General features: G+C 39.4%; 2 protein-coding genes across 3 annotated transcripts; both read left to right on the plus strand.

The window, feature by feature from the left end:
- Positions 1–691: 691 nt before the first annotated feature.
- Positions 692–6,141, plus strand: LOC307125640 (GTPase IMAP family member 7-like). Of its 2 annotated transcripts, none has more exons than XM_079815669.1 (3): positions 692–852; positions 4,740–4,775; positions 4,964–6,141. In XM_079815669.1, the coding sequence occupies exons 1-3, from the start codon at positions 819–821 to the stop codon at positions 5,866–5,868; spliced, it is 975 nt and encodes a 324-aa protein (XP_079671795.1). In that variant the 5' UTR covers positions 692–818; the 3' UTR covers positions 5,869–6,141. The 2 variants fall into 2 exon arrangements, with proteins under 2 accessions (XP_079671795.1, XP_079671796.1); XM_079815670.1 differs by having other exon boundaries at positions 771–903.
- A 1,162-nt stretch (positions 6,142–7,303) lies between these two features.
- LOC307125588 (GTPase IMAP family member 8-like) lies at positions 7,304–18,971 on the plus strand. The gene is made up of 5 exons (XM_079815557.1): positions 7,304–7,452; positions 12,512–13,099; positions 13,207–14,348; positions 14,743–14,812; positions 17,927–18,971. Exons 2-3 carry the CDS (start codon positions 12,541–12,543, stop codon positions 13,935–13,937), a joined length of 1,290 nt encoding a protein of 429 aa, XP_079671683.1. The 5' UTR covers positions 7,304–7,452; positions 12,512–12,540; the 3' UTR covers positions 13,938–14,348; positions 14,743–14,812; positions 17,927–18,971.
- The last annotated feature ends 807 nt before the right edge of the window (positions 18,972–19,778 follow it).

Here is a 19,778-nt window from a genome sequence, read left to right on the forward strand (position 1 = left end):
AATGCATCAAAAGCCAGTTTTTAAACATATCTACTGTAGTTGTGATTCGAGTGTGAATATGTTTAATGAGTTTACACTGGCAGAGAAGAATCGTGTTACAATCGTACTCACAAATATACATTAAACCAGCACTTAAAATACAACGCAAGAAAATATGAGTTAAGTAGATGAGTCTTATCAAAATTTAAAGGCAGTTGTGTTGCCATTCCTCTGTTAATACTGTATATAATCATTTTTCCTTGATTACTGAAGCGGTTGTGTGCCTTTTTTTGTGTACATCTTTTCTCCTGTGTTGAGCTAGCCAGCAAGTTAAGACCACTGTATTTTTTTACAGAGTTTAGTTAGTAATAAATTGGGTTTAGTTTAGTGGCAGTTTTGTTTATTGTTTTGGCATTGCCCTGAAGATATTGCTTCAATTTTGTGACGAAAAAAAAAGAAGCCCAATACAAAAAGACATTTTTGAAAGTTTTATTTGATTTATTCTGCTTCTCTTTCCTAGACAAGAGTCGTGGTGAAGGGTATCATTTTCATTACATTATGTTTCTCAAAATGAAACGTAGAGCCCACTTGATAGTGGCATATTGAACGATATTCTTACACAAACAGACGCTGTATTAAGCAGTATAGCCTACTTATAGTATTGAATAAAAATGTCTCTGAAACATCTGCGTGTGTATTTGTTTTACTTCAGCTGTGACGCAAACACACAGCGCGAGCGTCACTACGGGAAGCAGAGACTTCACGTCTCCGTCTGCAGCTCCTCCCCGCCCGCACTGTCGACCTCAGATTATTGAGATTCGCCATTATAAATGTGAAACATGGCCTCGTCGAGCGCCACAACAGAGATAGCAGGTAACTTTCTGTCTTTAAGAAGAATTTGAGACTACATACGCCTACATATAAGTGCGTAAGTTTTTACTTTCGATTTCAATGCGTAGTGTTGTTTACCTCCAGATCTGAAAAGGGCCTACTTTTATTTGAGCTTCCGTTAGTCGTTTCTCCCACTTTCAGTTATTTCATTATGAATAGGGGATAGCGGGGCACAACCTAATGCTTTTTGACTTTCTCAGTTTGTGTAAATCCTCTTGGGGTATTTCACATTCATTTCTCACATGTCTAGTACAGTTATGTGGTTGTGTTTCATAATACAGTGTGTACTTTTTTCTTGATTTACCCTGAAAGAATGGAAGCGAAATGTGACAACATGCCCCACAGGTGGGGTAACATGAGCATATGACAGATCTGATATGATCGAGAAACAAATATATACAAAGACAAACTAAAATATTTTGTCAATAAAATACAATTATTAACTTTTTTTAAAATAAAATAATGACTTTTTTAATTATTAAACCTATAAAAAAGTTAGTTAGTATAGTTTGACAACAAACATCTCTAAATACAGCTATACAGCATAGTTCAAAACATAATAATGAATAACGTCTGAACATTGACTCTGTCATTATTACCTTTATCTCATGGTTTCTCAATAGAATTAATAAAAGTATAGAATATAATATCATATTTCTAATAGGGGCTCACATGCATTAAACACTAACGTTATCTGCTCAACTGGGATTAACCTCGACTCGTGTCTTCTGCTGTTAGATCAGCATTAAAGAACGATCTCAACTGTTACATAACAGATATAAGATTACAATAATGTCAGATTTGTCTTATTTTAAATAAACTCAAAAAACAGAGATAAGAAATAAACAACACATTTACTTTTGCTATGGTTAAATAAATGTTCAGTGATATCTTCCAAATTCCAGATATAACTTCCAAATAAGTTGTGTGAAAACTACATGAAATATTTGTGTTGACATAACTAACTTGGCAGTGGATGTGTAGTTCCCATCATGCTTTGCAAGGGACTCCATTAGGAGAGTAAATGTAGGGGTTAAAGTGTTATTTTATGTGTCTTTCTGTAAAGGGAATTATGTTGTTAGTTAATGTTAGTGTTTAATGTTTGGTTATGTTGGACATTTAGAGGAGTTTCTGTAATGTTTTTTTAATTGTGCCGTTATGCTGAAGAGTGGCTTAGCCTGTGGTCACTCAGTGATTAATGCTAATGTCAGGAGTGATATTTTATTATATTTAATTATATACATTGTGTATTATGATGAATGTATCTGCTTATAATTGTTTTTCCAATTAATTTTTTTAATTTAAGTTTGACAAGTATAAAAAAGTCATGTTATAAATATATAAATATAATTTAAACTGTATTTGATAAAATTGAGTTGGACCAACTTTTTTATGAGTTGGGGCTACACATATTTATTGGATGGAAAACCTGCCCTCAATTAAATTGAGTTTGTCCAATGAGTTATTTTTTTGAGTGTCATGGGTTTTAAACGTTTTTCAGGGCAAGGACCCCTTAGTAGAGATAGAGACGTGGAGCAGGGACCCTACAAAATGTGTCAAATAGAGCTACACATTAAGCATATAGCCTTCGAGAAACTAACTGTTACAATTAAGAATAAGTTATATTATCTTAAGACAATAGATCAGAACTACGCACATTATTGAGCCGTATCTAGTGGGGTGAAAGGTGGTGACAATTATAGGCCCCCACTGCCCAGGGGGCCCCACTAAATACAGTAGTTATGCTCTATATCAGAGGTCTTCAACCCTGGGTACTGTCCTGCAAAGTGTATTTCCAACCTGCTTCAGCACAACTCCCTGTGTATTTTCAACAAGTGATCCTGAAGAGCTTGATTAGCGTCACCTGTCTTTAAATAGGGTTGGAGCTAAACTCTGCAGGACAGTGGGTCCTGAAGTCAGGGCTGAAGACCTCTGCTATATATATTTCCCTACTCTTATGAATCAATACAGTATAAACATTATGCCTGATAGTTCAATGAAAACCACAAAAACATACAATTTTGATAAAGAAGTTTTCCAAATCTCCTCTCTCTCCTCTCCCTAAAAAATGGTTTAGTCCAATGGTTATTATTTTTTTCAGCTCAATCAGCGGCAAACAGCAGAGAGACCCAATAGAACCGCAAGTCCCACCCCAGTTAGTAAACAGTACCAATCAGAGTTGAGGCTGCTCCGAGAACAGTTGAAGTTAGAAGTAAAGTTACAGTAGATGTGAGTCACCATTATGGTGATCAGTGTCTCATTTAGTTGGGTGTTACAGTGTTAACCAAACACATAAGCTGTTCTAATCAACTGAAGCCATGAACAAAAACTGACATGAAGAAAAATGTTTGACTAAATCACTGACTAAAAATATTAATAAATAATATCCACCAACAATACTTTCTTGCCACATTCTGAACTTTGATTTTTAAATATATTCTAGAGGGAAAATGTTTAGACGCTCACAGATATCAAGAATCAGCATATAAATCTCAACAATCGTGACCTACTTAATGCTGCAATGCATGCTGGGAGCCATGAGTTTTATAATGTGGTGGCTTAGTAGGTTTGGAGCTAAACTCTGCAGGACATCAGCTCTCAAGGACCGAACTTGCCTACCCTTAACTTAGAGGTACAAAAATGTGCCCTTAAAGGTAGGGTAGGTAAGAATTATCTTAAAAAACTTTTGTCCAAATTTGTTTAAACTTTCTTTATATGTCAATACATAATTAAAATGTAAATACTCTGAAAAAGAGAGTATAAAAATCGAGTGACTCTAGACTTTTTAATCTGCAATAAACACCGCTCATTATTTTCGTTCGGGACGAAACAAGTGATTGGCTTGGGCGACTGTCACTCTCTCTCACTACCATGGCTACCGCCACTTTTGCTAGATGATCTGCCCACATGCGCGCACCCGTTTGATTTGAGGAGTTCAAGAGTCAAGACTCGACGCAGGTCCTCTTGTCCTAAACTAAGTGCTCCTTGCCCTGCACTTCGACCACCCCGTCCTCCGCCTCTACTTCCTCGGACCCTAGTTGCCCGGTCTCGAGCCGACGATGCGGTATTTGTCTCCGGAGTGTAGCTTTGGCTTATAAATATAACTAGCTCGTTACCAAATCAAACAAAAATATATTTTAAACTTTACCAGTATCGGTATTCTAGCTTGATAGTGAGTACTAAAAGACATCTTATATTCATAAGAATATAAGTTTATATTTATAATGATAAAGTAAGATTTTTTATTACATGTGATTCTGACATGATGTCACTACATATGCACTCCGCTCCTTCTTCTCCGCTCGTCTCAGGTAAATAATGCGTCTTCCAGCTGAGCGGTCGGCGTAGCGCGTTCATGTGTTTTGGGGGCGTGGCTTTGGAAAGAGCCCAGAAGGGAGAAGGTGGAGTGAATGGAAATAGTGAGCTGTCTTTAAAACAGTCGTGAGAGGTCTACAGACACTCCATTTTTATACTTTCTTTTTCAGAGTACTGACATTTTAATTATGTATTGATATATAAAGAAAGTTTAAACAAATTTGGAAAAAAAGTTTTTTAACCTATTCTTACCTACCCTACCTTTAAGGGTCCCACCCCAGTGACGGCCTTAAAAGGTACAATTTTGTACTCTTATTTTTTTTCTGAGAAGAGACGGTTCTGCTTTTAAACAAACACAATTCTCGTCAAGAAAAAAAGAGACAGAAACAGCAGTAGTGAGTGGGGTGGCCAAGCTTAGGCCAAGGATAGCCACCCCTAGCTCCGCCCCTGCATTGAACTAGTTTTTGTATTCAGTCAAAAAGCTGCCTCTCAGCATCTCTTTTAATTATTTTAGAAAAATTCTTTAAATTAATTAAATTTTCTCCTTTTTGTAGGTAGAAGGGGAAGCTTTGGTATTGAGCAACCGAATAGTGAGTATACACATTCACAATATGCCTGTTTGTTTGCTCTATGATTTATGTAATTGTTTTTGATGAGCTTCTCTCTCTCTCTCTCTCTCTCTCTCTCTCTCTCTCTCACACACACACACACACACACACACACACACACACACACACACACACACACACACACACACACACACACACGCTCTCTCTAGTGTCCTTGAGACTGGTGCTGGTGGGAATGACTGGAGCAGGTAAAAGCTCATCTGGAAACACCATCCTGGGGAAAAAAGCCTTCATAGCTGCCAAAAGCCCTTCATCTGTGACCAAAGATTGTGGGAAAGAAACTGGAGAAGTGGCTGGAAGAGAAATTACAGTGGTAGATACTCCTGGCATGTTTGACACAGATATTTCAGAGGAGGATCTTCTGAAACAGAAGATCAGTAAGTGTATAAACATGACGGCGCCTGGACCTCACGCCATCATCCTGGTCATTAAAGTGGGTAAATTCGCTGAAGAAGAGAGATTTTCTGTGGAGAAGATCAGAGCTATATTCGGAGAAGAAGCAGATAAACACACAATCGTCCTCTTCACTTGCGGTGATGAACTGACCGGCTCTATTGAAGAATATGTGAGTGAAGCCAGTGAGGATCTGAAACAAATCCTGAGTCGCTGTGGAGGAAGATATCACGTCTTCAACAATAAAGACATGGAGGATCGTAATCAGGTTGTGGAGCTCCTGGAGAAGATAGATGCCATGATCACTGCTAATGGAGGAGGATTTTACACCAGCGACTCTTACCAGGAAGTGGAGCTCATGCTGAAAACCAAAGAAGAGGAACTGAGACGAGAATATGAGAAGAAACTACAAGAGAAAGAGAGGGAACTGAGAAAACTACAAGAGATAATAGAGACTTTAACAGTATCTGAACAAGAGAAACAAGAGAAGATCAAAGAGCTGGAAGAGCTGAATCAGAGGAACAAGATTAAAATGAAGGAGTACAAGCGATATTATGAAGCGAAGCTCAGAGAGTTCAGACTGGAGACAGAACGGACTTATACTCCCGATACAATACTGATGAAGATCTTCAAGAGGATTCAAATGTTATTCACATCCTAGTAATATGATTGTTTACTTATACTAACAGGAAAATACAGATGAAGATCTTCAAGAAGATTTGAATGTTAATGTCTATACAGTTTATGTAACATTTGTAATATAACGTTTTTTCAGGGGGGGGGGGGGGGGGGGCTGACGACTGAAAGATTTTACTAAATGTATTTTTAATCAATTATATTTTCAGCACAAATGTAAATATGCATGTAATGTAGTGATTTTAAGGCATTTTGAATTGTTATTTTGTAAACAAATAAATAAATCAGACCAAACTTCCTAATGGCTCCCCTCAATTTAATTTGCGTAAGAAGTTGTTGCGTGACGAATCTGTTTTTGACGGATAATAGCCTATGGTATAAACTGCTTGCCTGTAGTGTGGCGTGAATAGACATTCAGCTGCGCTTTTTTTTCCGCAACGTACAACAACTGCTGAGAAATCTGGACCTAACCAGAATAAAGTTAGAGGAAGATGAAGATTTCATGAATCTTGGTTGCCCTAGTAGTACTTTGCCTTGAACTGTGATGGGGGCCACCAATCCTAGTGGGTCGTACAACCTGTTTATAACAGCAGTCCACGCCTAGTGTAAGGCCTTTTATCCTTCTGGACGTGGAAGTTGAAGCAGTCTGTGTCCAGATTCCAAAGCAATTCGAGACTGTGTTGCATAGGACGCGAGCTGACACCTAAATCCAGTTCTTTCAGTGACTTGGGAACATAACAAGTGATTTCTCACACAATATTTAGTATATAATGCCAGGTTTATTAAAAGGAAAACAAGCTACAGCAGAGGTGAAATGCAGAAAAGAGAAGGAAGAATGTACAGAAAATAATATCTTAAGATAACAGAATTTGTGTTTTTAGGTTTACTTATTTAATGTTGCTCATACAGTGCCCCTTATGTTTGGATGTCAATGCCTTGAATTTAATACATTTTGAAAATATTTGAATAATATTGGGAAAATTATTCACCTGTTTTCTACTTCTCTCTCAGAAGCTCCCTTCAGAAATTTTGAATTTCTTTTTGCTGTAAAGGGGTTGTTTAATAACAGAACGTTGTCTCACCAATTAAAAGTACATTACTTTAGGTATGGGTCAGGTTTGCTGTGTAATGTTATGGAACATATTATACTCCAGTGTCAAAAATGTGGCAGAAAGAAGCATTCTGATTCAACATCTCAGAAAGATAAAGGTGCCGTTTGAACTAGTTGATATTCTATAAAAGAAGTAGAAGTTTGTTGTTAGCTGCCTCCAATAAAACCTCAAAAGAATAAACGACTTTGCTGAAAAGAGACTTAAAGTAAATATTACTGTTAAAAGTCTCTTAGAAGGTAATTCCTTGGGGATTTACTACCAACATTTAATGAAATATCTGACGAGCTCCACACTCCAGTCGGGTAGGTGGCGGTAATGCTCCTCTAAGTTGGTTGCCAACCAAAGGAAGAAGTGGCTTTGCTTTCCTTTTCCTCTCAGTTTTGTGCTTGCGATGCTAGCCTACTAGCAAAGGCCATTTCCACTGAAAACAAAATGGAAACAGTTCGTACAGCGCGACGATTCTAAGCTCAAGTATTACCTCAAAGTATTTCTGTAAGGTAAGTTTAAAATCATGTTTTTTCCCCCTAACTCTTATTTTGACTTGTGTAAAAACGGCAAATGATATCTGCTATAGTGTTTGATTGTTTACTCTTATGATAGGGTACAGTTACAGCACTATCCCATCGTTTCACGGTCAAGGCTTAAGATCTAGAGCTGTTTTGACCACTGAAATATCTTAAAAGTAGGTCAGTCTTGTCTCAGATGCACACCAGTCATGTTTGTTTCTTAAACACGTTTATAAAATCTACTTAAATGCCCTAAATTCACTAACACAGTGATACACTCACATTCACATTTTCCTGGGTCAAAAATAGTCTTTGGTGGTGGCTGACAGACATGGTCACTTACACACACACGGTCACTTACACACACACACACACACACACACACACACACACGGTCACTTACACACACACACACACACACACAGTAAAAAGTACCCTACCCACGTGATCTGCGATCTGTTTGTTTCTGTTCATCATATATTTTTTTGAGTAGAATTAGAAATTAACAAATAAACAAATAAAAATTACCCAACGAACCAAATTAGTAATGCAGTACTGAATTTAACATACATAATAATGCATCATTGCTTAGATAAAAAAAAGGAGAATTCAGCATTTAAAGGAACACGCCACTAGTTAAGTTTAGAACGGTTAGGATGCGCTTTCATGCAAAATGGAAATGTGAATTAGTAACATTCACAGATAAGAACATAACCTGTAGATGAATGTTTTGCGCTGAGGACGCACACGCATATGTCAGCGCATGATAGGGTATGTTAAATGCTAACGCATTAGCTTGAAGCTCATGGATTTAATGTGGTAACACACCATGGTATTATTGTGAAAGAGAAATAGCCAAATGTTTTTTTGTTGTTGTCATTATTCATCTCAGGGTTCGTACAACCTTTTGAGATTGGGATTTCAGGTGCTTCACACTTTTTCCAGCACTTCAAAGCTCTAAATATTATCCAATTTGAATGTTATTTTAATGTGATATTTTGTAAACTAAAAGTTTAAAGGTGTAGACCACTTTGTGGCAAACAAGCACTTTTATTTAAAAATACATGAAATTACCACAATAACCAGTAGATGGTGGCAGAGGAGCACTTATTGACTTATTAGCCATTTCCACTCCCTAATATAGATGGTTTCAACAGCAACAACATAAACAACGTTACTGCGCATGCATGCTTTTGTGGCCCAAACTTAACTTCTAGTAGACGTCCGCAAAGAATCAATAACAATAGAGGCTGTGTTTCTTACTGTGCGTTGACACTGCCGCTGGCGAGAGTCTCAAACTTCGCTCTGGCCGCCCTACCATCGATTCTGTAGAAAGAGCCGTGGATGCGCTTGACGTCGACGCATTTGACGTCTTTTTTGAACTTTATTTAAAGGGACTGCAAAGCAAACAATCATGTTGATCGGCCTGACCACAAGTAGGGTATGACTGTATAAGTTAACCTCCATGAAATTAATTAAATGTATAAAATGTGTGTGTGTATATATATATATATATATATATATATATATATATATATATATTAAAAAAAACTGATCGATTGAAAGCACTTAACATGTTTGCTAGCGAAATAAACCAATTAAAAGCCATTTGTGTGGTGTGGCTTTTGTGTTCATGGTTCAGTGCTAGTCTAATTTCAACATGCAATTTATAGGAGACGTTTGCTAGCATTGGTCTTTAATTAACTTTAACATTAATTTGTGTACAGCCTACATTACAATCACTGTCCCGAGTGAAGTGCAGCATTAATGCAAGTGGTCAAATCGGTGTTGTTTTAAACAAATTAATTGCATTTCCGCTGAAAAACAAGCCTATAAATAATGTTGCGCGCCTTCTCATCAAACCCGCCACAGCAATGATCAACCTCTCTGCCATTTTTTGCTTGGGAACGAATGTGGTCGGAACCAAAATTTCCAGGACAGCGTTCTCTGGGATCATCTCAAGTGGAGCACTGCTACATTCCCATTGGTTGCTGGCCGGTTGCTGCAGAACCGTGTCATAGCTCATTACCATAAGGTTGTGCTGATTTAAATTCTCCTCGACGCCCAAATCGACCAAGTTGCGCCGCTCTTGCCGGAGCTGTCAGGATGACTTCCTGACACTTTGACGCTCTCGCCAGCGGCGGTTTCATTTTAATTGTGCAACATTATATTAATTTAAATGTTTTTTTATTGTTTCATGTTTTTTTATAACGCCTCCCTTAAAGGGTTAGTTTTTATAAAAATGTATATTCTGTCATTAATTCTTCACCCTCATGTCCATCCCAACCCGTGAGACCGCAGAGACCAAGAAAAATATCTTCATTCGTGTTCCGAAGATAAACGAAGGTCTTACAGAATGACAGAATTTACAATTTTGGGTTTACTGAATGGAAAACCCTGCAACCGTTGACTATGAATGGACTCCTCAACATTGTGTCAGTGAAATCTGCTTATTAAAAGAGTTAAATAACTGGTATAATCATTATCCCAAAATGTGATGTTTAAATGATGGTCATTAAATGATTGGAACTAGAATCTAAATGTGGGGTCATTTAGAATTGGAATCAAAGTAATACAAAAGTAAGGGAATCAGAGATGCAATGAAGCACCAAGAAAATATGCAAGATCCCTTCAGCCACTCTGTATGTACTAAATTATAGGGCTGTGTATTGCCAAGAATAGGGATGGGTACCGAAAACCGGTATTAAATGATCCCCGGTGCTAAATTATGAAAGACTGCAGTATCGATTAGCGTCAGAGCTTTCGGTTCTGCTGTCAGTACTGGAGAAATGAAGAAAATACACTTACTTAAAATACACTTACTTACACTTAAAAAAATTCTGTGATACATTTTTCATACATACAGAGAGTGAGAGAGCTAAACAAAAGTTTAGTCTGGTTACACTTTACGGCTGTGATATTAATATAAATTTATTTTCGAGCATTACTTCCAAGGATTATAAAAATAAGATACGTGGTAAAACTATTATAAACTAGCCGTGTTCCGTCGAGCGCAACTTCCTTCCCTTCACAGCAGCAGAGCTGTCATTTCTCCCTAAACCTAAACTTAACGTCAGAATCAGTGATTGTTGTAAAAAGCAGTGTCTACTGTTGCTAAAATGCAGGACGTGTTTGGTGATAAAAAGAGCTATTAAATGCACAATAATCCACGGAAGAGACGCTGTTTCCAACTTCCAATAGTGCACCGCACGCGCTGTGAAATGGACCGAGTTGCACATTTATAGGCTTTGTGTGCGTGTCTAAACCATCTAATACACAACAAATAGACTGTCAAAATGACAGGATTGGAGAGTACTCCCTAAAACACAGTTTATGTCTTAAATGGGCGTAAATAGTTTGGAGAAATGGGAGAATATGATATTATTAGATCTGCATTCGGTCTTAAAGGGGCAGCGTCTAATAAACCTGCTGACGATTGAGCCATTAATGTGAATCAAACAAACAGGCAAAGAGAAAATAATCACAGCTCTTGAATGAATAACTTAAGCTTTATTAAGAATTAATCTATGAATTATACAATGAAAACTATGGAGCGTTATTTTACATTTCATTACTTTATTCGATTTCTTTGTAGGCCGTATTACTCAATGTTAAGGCCGCCAAAGCCTTAACATTGACCACCAAAGTGTTTTTTCACACGGCTGGCTTGTGTATTCAATTGTTTTCAATGGGAGCGCCGCGTTTTTAGAACGCCATGAGCGTACGGGGGACTGAGCGAGTATTTCACACTCACACTTTTTTTACTGGTGGCCGAGAGTTGAAGAATGTTCAACTTTGAGTAAAGCGCAGCGCTCATCACTGTCCCTTTTCACCCAGTCGTCCAATCACAGTGGAGGAGGGGCAGGACAAATAAAACACAGACCAACCGCCACATTCTGTGTGTACAACGTCGACAGATCTTATATTGTATCTTATGCATGTAAAACACCAAAAAATGCCTGCTCACTGCTCCATTTACCAATAGATGATCGTTTGCTGTTTCGTTTGCTATAGATATTTAACTTTTCAGATTATAAAGCAATGTTAATTATGTTGATTATTATTTTTTTTAATTAAAAAATATATAAAATAGAACCGATAAGAATACCGTTAAAGTACTGGATCGATAAGCAGTATCGGTAAGAGTAGTAATACCGTTAAAACCTTAATGATACCCATCCCTAGCCAAGCATCTGGCGATACAATACATATCACGATACAGGGGTTATGATACAATATATTGTTATATATTGCGATTGTTGTTTTTCATTTTCAAACTAGTTAACAACAGAAAGTGCATAGTCCATCCCATGACTGAATGACTGTTTGTTTTATATTTAATACTGTAAAGCTGTTTGCTTTAAAGCAGTCTATTGTATAAAGTGCTATTTAAAGCACTGAACTGCAGAGCTGGTGCATCCATATCCACATCGCTCAGATCAGATGCTTTCGTTCTGCTGCCAGCGCTGTCAATTCTGTTGTGTGTTTATTTTGTTACTGAGAGGAAAACGTGTTGTACATATCCTATCAAAACTTCTCAGCAGCGCGGGTGACGTCGGGATGTTAAGCGAACTCTCAGATTCGATGCGTTTCCCGAGTATTGGACTTGGCCTATTTTGCAAACAAGATGACTCTTGACAATTTCCTTAGTGGCTTCTTTATACCTGAAGCCAAAATGAGTCCTATAATTCTATCGTCTTGTGAGCTGGGTTTGCTAATGCACACACTAGCGATGCACACACCTTCATCTCGTGCTTCTCCGGCTACGCGTCAGTTACGTTCTGAGATAACACTGCCATCTAGCGGCTGGGTTTTATACAGTCTGGTTTAAACCAAACACAAAGCCACGAATCTTGGATGTAAATGTATAAATATCGATACAGTGTTTTTGAGAATCGATACAGTATCGCCAAACATAATATTGCAATATTCACGTGTACCGATATTTTCTGACACCCCTACTAAATGAACATAATGGCATGTCAGGTTTTATTTATGGCAGGCCATTTTATTTTCATCTCTGCTAAATGAGTTAATTTTTGTCTTACAGCACTTTTAGCTTTAGGCCACATCTTGAAAATGGCAGAAATGATTATAGGTCTGAATTTGGTGTTACTGGGAAACATGGGAGCTGGGAAGAGTGCATCAGGAAACACAATCCTGGGACGACAAGCTTTTGAATCAAAGAAAAGCTCCAGATCGGTCACTCAAGATGTTGCTGTTGAATCTGAAACTGTGTGTGGACGACGGGTCACTGTTTACGACACACCAGGATTCTGTCACACAGAGCTGAGTGTACTGGAGATTCAGCAGATGCTTGAAAGGTTTTTACAGAGATGTGAATCTGGTCTCTGTGTGTTTCTGCTGGTCATCAAAGCTGACAGATTCACTAAAGAAGAGAGAGAAACTGTGGAGAAGATTGAGAAGCTGCTGGGAGAGAAACGGCTGGAGAAAACCTGGATTCTCTTCACCAGAGGAGACGAACTGGAGGAAGAAAACCTGACAATAAATGAATTCATTAATCTGTCTGAACCTCTGAAGAGACTCGTTCAGAAATATGAGCAGAGATACCACGTGTTCAACAACAAGAAGAAAGAACCCAGTGATCAAGTTCAAGGCCTGCTTACAAAAATACTGAGTGAGTTTTTTATACCGATATTGAATAAATATTCTGGATATTTTTAAATCTAAATACTTTGCAGTGAGTCATAAAATGGTATTCATTTGTGTTGTTTCTACCAACAGATTTGGAGTATCCTTCATCCAGACGGATTGTTCTTCTGGGTAAAAGTGGTGTTGGGAAGAGTGCAGCTGGAAACACAATACTGGGACAGAAAGAGTTCAGATCTGAGCAGAGAATGAGTTCAGTGACCCGTGAATCCTCAGTTGCTCAGGCCACTGTTTCAGGCAGATCTGTGTCTGTAGTTGATACTCCTGGATTCTTTGAAACACAGATGAAACCTGAAGATTTAATGGCAGAGATAGCCAGAAGTGTTTATATATGCAGTCCTGGACCGCACACTTTTCTCATTGTGTTTGCTGTGAATATGTGGTTCACTGAGCAGGAGCAGCAGATTCCTCAGATCATTGAGATGATGTTTGGTCAGGAGCTGTTAAAATACTCCATCATTCTCTTCACTCATGGAGATCAGCTAGAAGGAAAGGCTGTAGAGGAACTCATTCAGGGTAACTGTAGATTAAGAGATCTAGTTCAGCAGTGTGGAGGCAGATTTCACGTCTTCAACAATAAAGCTCAGAATAACAGAGAGCAGGTGAATGATCTTCTGCAGAAGATTGACTCAATGATAGAGCAGAATGGAGGAGGACACTACAGTCATCAGAGGATTGAAAATGCTCAGCGATTCAGACGAGAGGAAGAAGAGCAGAGACAGAGAGAGGAAGAAGAGAGGAGACAGAGAGAGGAAGAGGAGAGAACAAGAGAGGAGAAACAAAAAGAGAGCTGTGTCTGTAGTTGATACTTCTGGACTCATTGACATATCCATTAAAACCTGATGGATTAATGACGGAGAACTTTCCACTTCTGGTCTGCATGCTTTCCTCGTTGTGAGGTGAGACGGAAGAGAAAACCATAGCGGAGGTGGAGACGGTTCTGCATCAGTTATCTTTTAGTGGAGCTGATGGTGCAGAGGACACACTGGAGACAGAGAGATGAAGAGGACAGAAAACAACAAGAGGACACAACTGAGACCAGGTGAGAGTGAGAGAGGACGCACAGGAGAGAAGAATATAAACAGCGACGGACAAAAGAGAGGATCCCGAGACTGAAGAAAGAAGGACAGAGCAGTACGAGAAGCGTCTACACGTTTAATTAAACGGATGAGATCAGCTCATCACTGCTGAACAACTGTGAGAACAGCTGATATAAGGTACTGGATCAGTGCCTGGTATATACATTTAGATTATATTATTTATATTAAACTCTGATTAATACTTAATTAATAATACTGGTTAATACTTAAAGGGATAGTTGAAAAACGAAATCATTTACTCGCCCTCATGTTGTTCCAAACCTGTACGAGGATGATATTTTGAAGAATGTTTGTAACCAAATAGTTGTTTTTTCCATACTATGGAAGTAATTTGTTTGGAACTATTTGTTAATATTCTTCAAAATATCATCCTTTGTTTTTAACAGAAGAAAGAAACTCATACAGGTTTGAGGGTGAGTAAATGATGACGGTCTTTTCATTTTAAAAATTGACATTTGTTCCACAAAGTCAGTTGTTCGATCATCATTCTCTGTCATTTGTATCCACACAGAGAAGAAACTTCACGTCTCTCAGCACTATTCAAGACATCTAAACAGTGTTTCAGGCTTCATGATGATGAGGTGAGCTCACTACTTCCCCTCTTTTTTTCTTTTTTGCTATTCATAGTTTTCACGTGACGTCACAACATTATAGGAACTCTCACCTGAAGGGCAAAACAAGGCTGTCCTCCATTGCCCTCCAGTCATTTGTACCAGGTTTGTAGTCAGTATTAATGTAGTAAGACAGTGATATTAAGAGATTCAATAAACACCTTATTGATGATGCACACTTACGGGCAAGCAAATGAACACTGGATATTAAAGGTTGTATCAGCGATTGGGGGTGACGTCACTTCTGTTTGTGTTTGAAGCGAGATCCCAAACAAACCAAGTTAGCTCGCCCCTCCCTCCCGTTTCGTGCATCATGAAAAAAACAATCATGCACACGCTTTCAAAAGCCTTCCCGATAACTATTCGTGTCTTGGAAAAAACATAATGGTATTCCCTCGCCCTAATCGTCGTCCTCCTCTTGGGGATTGACTCAGCCATGTTCAATTTCTCTTGTTCGTTGATCGAGGCTGGCTTCTTCTTCAGCTCCGACTTTACGCGCAGCTGTGCACGAGCGCAAAACCTCACAACACCCACCCCCTGTCGGTGATTGGTTGGAACACTAGGGGGTGTTTTGTGACTTACCATAGGCTGTGATGTGATCTCAGGTGTGCTCTCACTACAGTGTAACTGTGAAACGGGACCCCTTGAACAGTGATGCGCTGCACCGCGCTCCGAACGTTGGTTTAGCGACACATACCGGTGTTGCGGTATCATCAAAATTCATATCATAAAAATAAATACCGGTATTTGGTATGAACCGGTATACCGCCCAGCACTACGTGTACTGAACGGTTTCCGAATGCAGTCTTTAACAGTTAACAGTCGGCTCGTTTTAAGCGCGGAACACACTTCACTCCTAGTTCCCACACGAACACAGGGCTCCAGACTAATTTTTGCCTTGGTTGCACTGGTGTGCCTAACTTTTTTATTTAGGTGCACCAGACCAAAATGTAGGTTCACCCAAAAATGTACCCCGGCTCGCGTCGCCTTTAACGCCACAATTTCAAGGTCCCATTTTTATCACACTCCATATACATTAGGGTGCGTCAAATTTGAATGGGAAATTTTAATTCCGTGGGGTGGTCTTCGGGATACCTCCCTGAAATGACTTTTTTCAGGTTGGGATGTCCCATATTTCGCTATGTATTGATACTGAAATATCTGAAACGATACAATACTCATTTTCTACAGTATCGATATCAGCTGTCCTCTCCTCTCCAGCGAGTGACACGCACCCGCCTCCTCTCATGCAGTCCGGTTAATCCTCTGAACATTGCGAACGGGTGTTCTGCTGGACTTTTGTTAGTATTGGTGTGACCGGTCTGAATTTCGCGCGGGGTTGCACATAACGTTGATTCTACTAATTCCTGCAGATTTCGCGCTCGCATCTGAAGCGCACACACACACACCTTAATAAAGCCGCCTCTGACATACAAGTGCAAAAATGAGCTCCTTTTTCTATCTTATTAATGGTCAAATACACTCAAAAATGTCTCAATGCCCATCTTGGTGAGTTTTAACGTAAACACAGTCGTAACCAGCTCACAGGAACCGTGTTTGGGATCCATGCGTGCGTCAGGTCTTAAACGGACAGAAGTTATTTATTATTCGAACTACAAAAAGACAAACGATCACTTACGAGCACACATATTCTGAATGCCTTCGGCAGAACTCAAATGAGACATTTTAATCTAGAGTAAAAAAATTAATCTATGCCCACCACTAATATATATATATATTACACACAGTATCTCACGCTTTGATTGTCATAATTATGTGATAACGTTACTGATTCAAGATTCAAGATTCAAGATTCAAGAGTTTTATTTGTCACATACACAGTTATATACACAATATACAACTGGCAGTGAAATGTAAACAGGTCCGCTCCATGGACAGTGCAAATAACAGTTACAAGAAATTAAATAGAAATAGAATAAAGTTAGAATAAAAAGTATTAACATAAGTAGAATTATAAATAAATCAAGTAAAAGATAAAAAAAGGAAATAAGATAAAAATAAAAATATAAAAAATATGTGGATGATAAGTGAGATAAACTGTAGACTTAAAAATAAGTGGTTAACATAAAATATATAATATGTATATATAAAGAAGTATAATGTGCAAGGTTTATTACAGGTTGTTACGCAGTAACAATAGGGACGTAAAGTAAAGTGCAGTGCAATTGCAGTATGTGGATGTTAATGTTGAAAGACCGTATGTTTATGCGTGTGCGGGGGTGAAGTGAGTCACGTGACTGAGTTCAGGAGTCTGATGGCCTGGGGGAAGAAACTCCTCCTGAGTCTTTCAGTCTTTGCCATCAGGCTACGGAAGCGCTTACCAGATGGCAGCAGGGTGAAGTGAGAGTTTGCAGGGTGATTAATGTCTCTGATGATTTTAGTAGCTCTACCTCTGCAGCGTTTGGTGAAGATGTCCTGCAGAGACGGGAGAGCTGAGCCTGAGATGCGCTCGGATAAGCGCACCACTCTTTGCAGGGCTTTGCAGTCGTGACTGGTGCTGTTCCCGTACCACGCTGTGATGCACTGAGTCAGGACACTTTCTATCGCCCCTCGATAGAAAGTTTTCAGGATGGCTGGTGAAACCCTGAATTTCCTCAGCTGGCGCATGTGGTACAGTCTTTGCCTGGCTTTTTTCACCTGTGTCTGGATGTGTGTAGTCCAGGTCAGATCCTCGGAGATGTTCACACCCAGGTATTTGAAGCTGCTCTACTGATAGGCTATTGTAGGCTAAGGTACACTATAGTTTCTTATATTTCTTCAACGGTGTCATCATCCCCACCCCTGTTTGTAGCCATACTAGCCAAAGCCTGACACGCCGTTATACTTAAATGCCGTTACTCCGAACACTGAATGTCTCCTTTTGAAATACTAACGGGTAGGCCTTTGCTGACCCCATGGGTCAAAGGCAGCACTGGCGTTTCTTCTTTAGGTGAGATGGAAGTGATCCTGGAGGATTATGTCACAACACTTGTCGAGAAATTGAATTCTATCAATGGTTACATCTCCCTAACATTTCCTTTCTCCTCAGAAAAATTAACACATCAATTTGTGCCCAACCAACAGGTGCTGATAAGGAGCCTGAAGCCAGTCAAGGTCAGAGAGCCAAAGTATCTGGGGCCGGCCACAGTGATTGCAGTGACGAGGACAGGAGTGCAGACTGACCTGCAGCCACAGTGGATGCATGCGGGTAGACTGAAGGCTGCCCCGTGCCAAGGGGGACGTCCAGATTTACTAGGAGAGTAAACATATGGGCGGAAAGGAGCTGACGAACGCAGCGTTACGTCCATATGCGATCTGATTAGTTCATCTGGACCAACAAAACATCATCAAGGAGACCACGAACCAAGGGAAGGCTCAGATGATTTTACATCCTGGGCTGCACGCGTCGCCCCGCCCCATACCTATTCCTATTGGCTCGATCGTCTTTCATAGGCATACATGATAGAAAATGTGTTCATACTCAGTGTTGGCAGAGTAGTGCAGTCCAGTTAGAAAACTGTAAAAGAGAGGCGTCTAATACCAGACAAATAAGATAGAGCTTGAAATGTTGAGCGAGCGCATTAATCTGAAAATCTGAGACAAATTCAGGTGTTTTTGTTAACAACTCGCAAAATCCGTCGATTTCACAAATTAATCATTCAATGTTATGTGAACCAATTGATTAAAAAAAATTGTTCAAAAGGTTCAGTCACGAAACCGGTCTCGGAGATCTGGATTTTAATATAGGCCTACTTCATAAAGTGAATCACAATATTTGACCGTGGGGGCTGTGAGATTTTTTCTGATACAATTTGAGCTAAAAACTAGTCGAAATGTGATGTTTTCCAATCTAATTTTGTCCTTCTCCATGTAACCACGGAGGAGCCGAAGCTCATTATAATATGCAAAACTGTTATCCAATCATAGCAGTGGGCATTTACTTCCAAGTCTTCAATGCGGTACGCCTATAAAAACAGAGTGTTCCATGAGAGAGCATCAAAACCAGGGTAGAAAAATAGCCTATGACTTATTCATTATGATGTTTTTGAATGTAAAAAACACACGGATGTCATAAGTTGGAACTGACCCATGGTCATGACCCCTTTAATAAACTTGAGAATGTTATGGTACTGCACTGTGTCTGCCTGATCATTCTCCCAGGATAAGAGTCTTACAGTTTGGTTCAACTTTGCTTTTTTCTCCGCTGAAGACACTTTCTTCACTATAGCAAGAAACAACAAAAATATAGCACATAATAAACCACACACACGTCTGGTTCAGTATCTTTGTGGGGACTCTCCATAGACGTAATGGTTTTTATACTGTACAAACTGTATATTCTCCCCCTTACACTAACCCTACCCCTAAATCTACCCATCACACACAATAAAGGCCTGTACACACCGGGACGAATATCGCGCGCGCTTATCGCCAGCGTTTTTCGTGACGTTTTTTCGGCGTGTCTTGAGTGTTCACACCCGAACGATTTCCACTGGCGATACGCCAAGTGAACGTGCACATTCAGTAGATTGCACTCCCGGTACACAAGCTGGTGCTGTGGCACTTTACGCTTCTGACACTCACAGAAGAAGAAGAGAGACAGTATTTACGTGCTTGCCAAAACCATTCACACACTTCTTGTTAACTGGCAAGCAGCATTAGCTGCTCATCTTCTTCCTTGTCTACTTATTACTTTGTTGTATCAGTGTGTGCTTGGCTAGACCATTTTGTGCTTGAGCGCCACCAAGTGGTGTTTTACTGTCACTTAAGCAGCTCCAGGCACATGATCAAAAGCGCTGATCTCATTGGTCAGACAAACCTGAGGCGTTTTTTTTTAAATGACGCTTTTACGCTTGGCGTTTTGCTCATCGGTGTGCACATAGATATACATAATAAAGGCTAGATGTCTTAAGGCGGAGTCTCTAACGTCATTACC

The sequence above is a fragment of the Gobio gobio genome (assembly GCF_949357685.1).
Source record: "Gobio gobio genome assembly, chromosome: 1".
NCBI lineage: Eukaryota > Metazoa > Chordata > Actinopteri > Cypriniformes > Gobionidae > Gobio > Gobio gobio.

Coding starts and splice junctions, on each gene's coding strand:
- LOC307125640 (XM_079815669.1), top strand. CDS start 819: ATGGCCTCGTCGAGCGCCACAACAGAGATAGCAG. Junction 853..4,739: donor CGCCACAACAGAGATAGCAG/GTAACTTTCTGT, acceptor TCCTTTTTGTAG/GTAGAAGGGGAAGCTTTGGT. Junction 4,776..4,963: donor TGGTATTGAGCAACCGAATA/GTGAGTATACAC, acceptor CGCTCTCTCTAG/TGTCCTTGAGACTGGTGCTG.
- LOC307125588 (XM_079815557.1), top strand. CDS start 12,541: ATGGCAGAAATGATTATAGGTCTGAATTTGGTGTTACTGGGAAACATG. Junction 13,100..13,206: donor CCTGCTTACAAAAATACTGA/GTGAGTTTTTTA, acceptor TTCTACCAACAG/ATTTGGAGTATCCTTCATCC.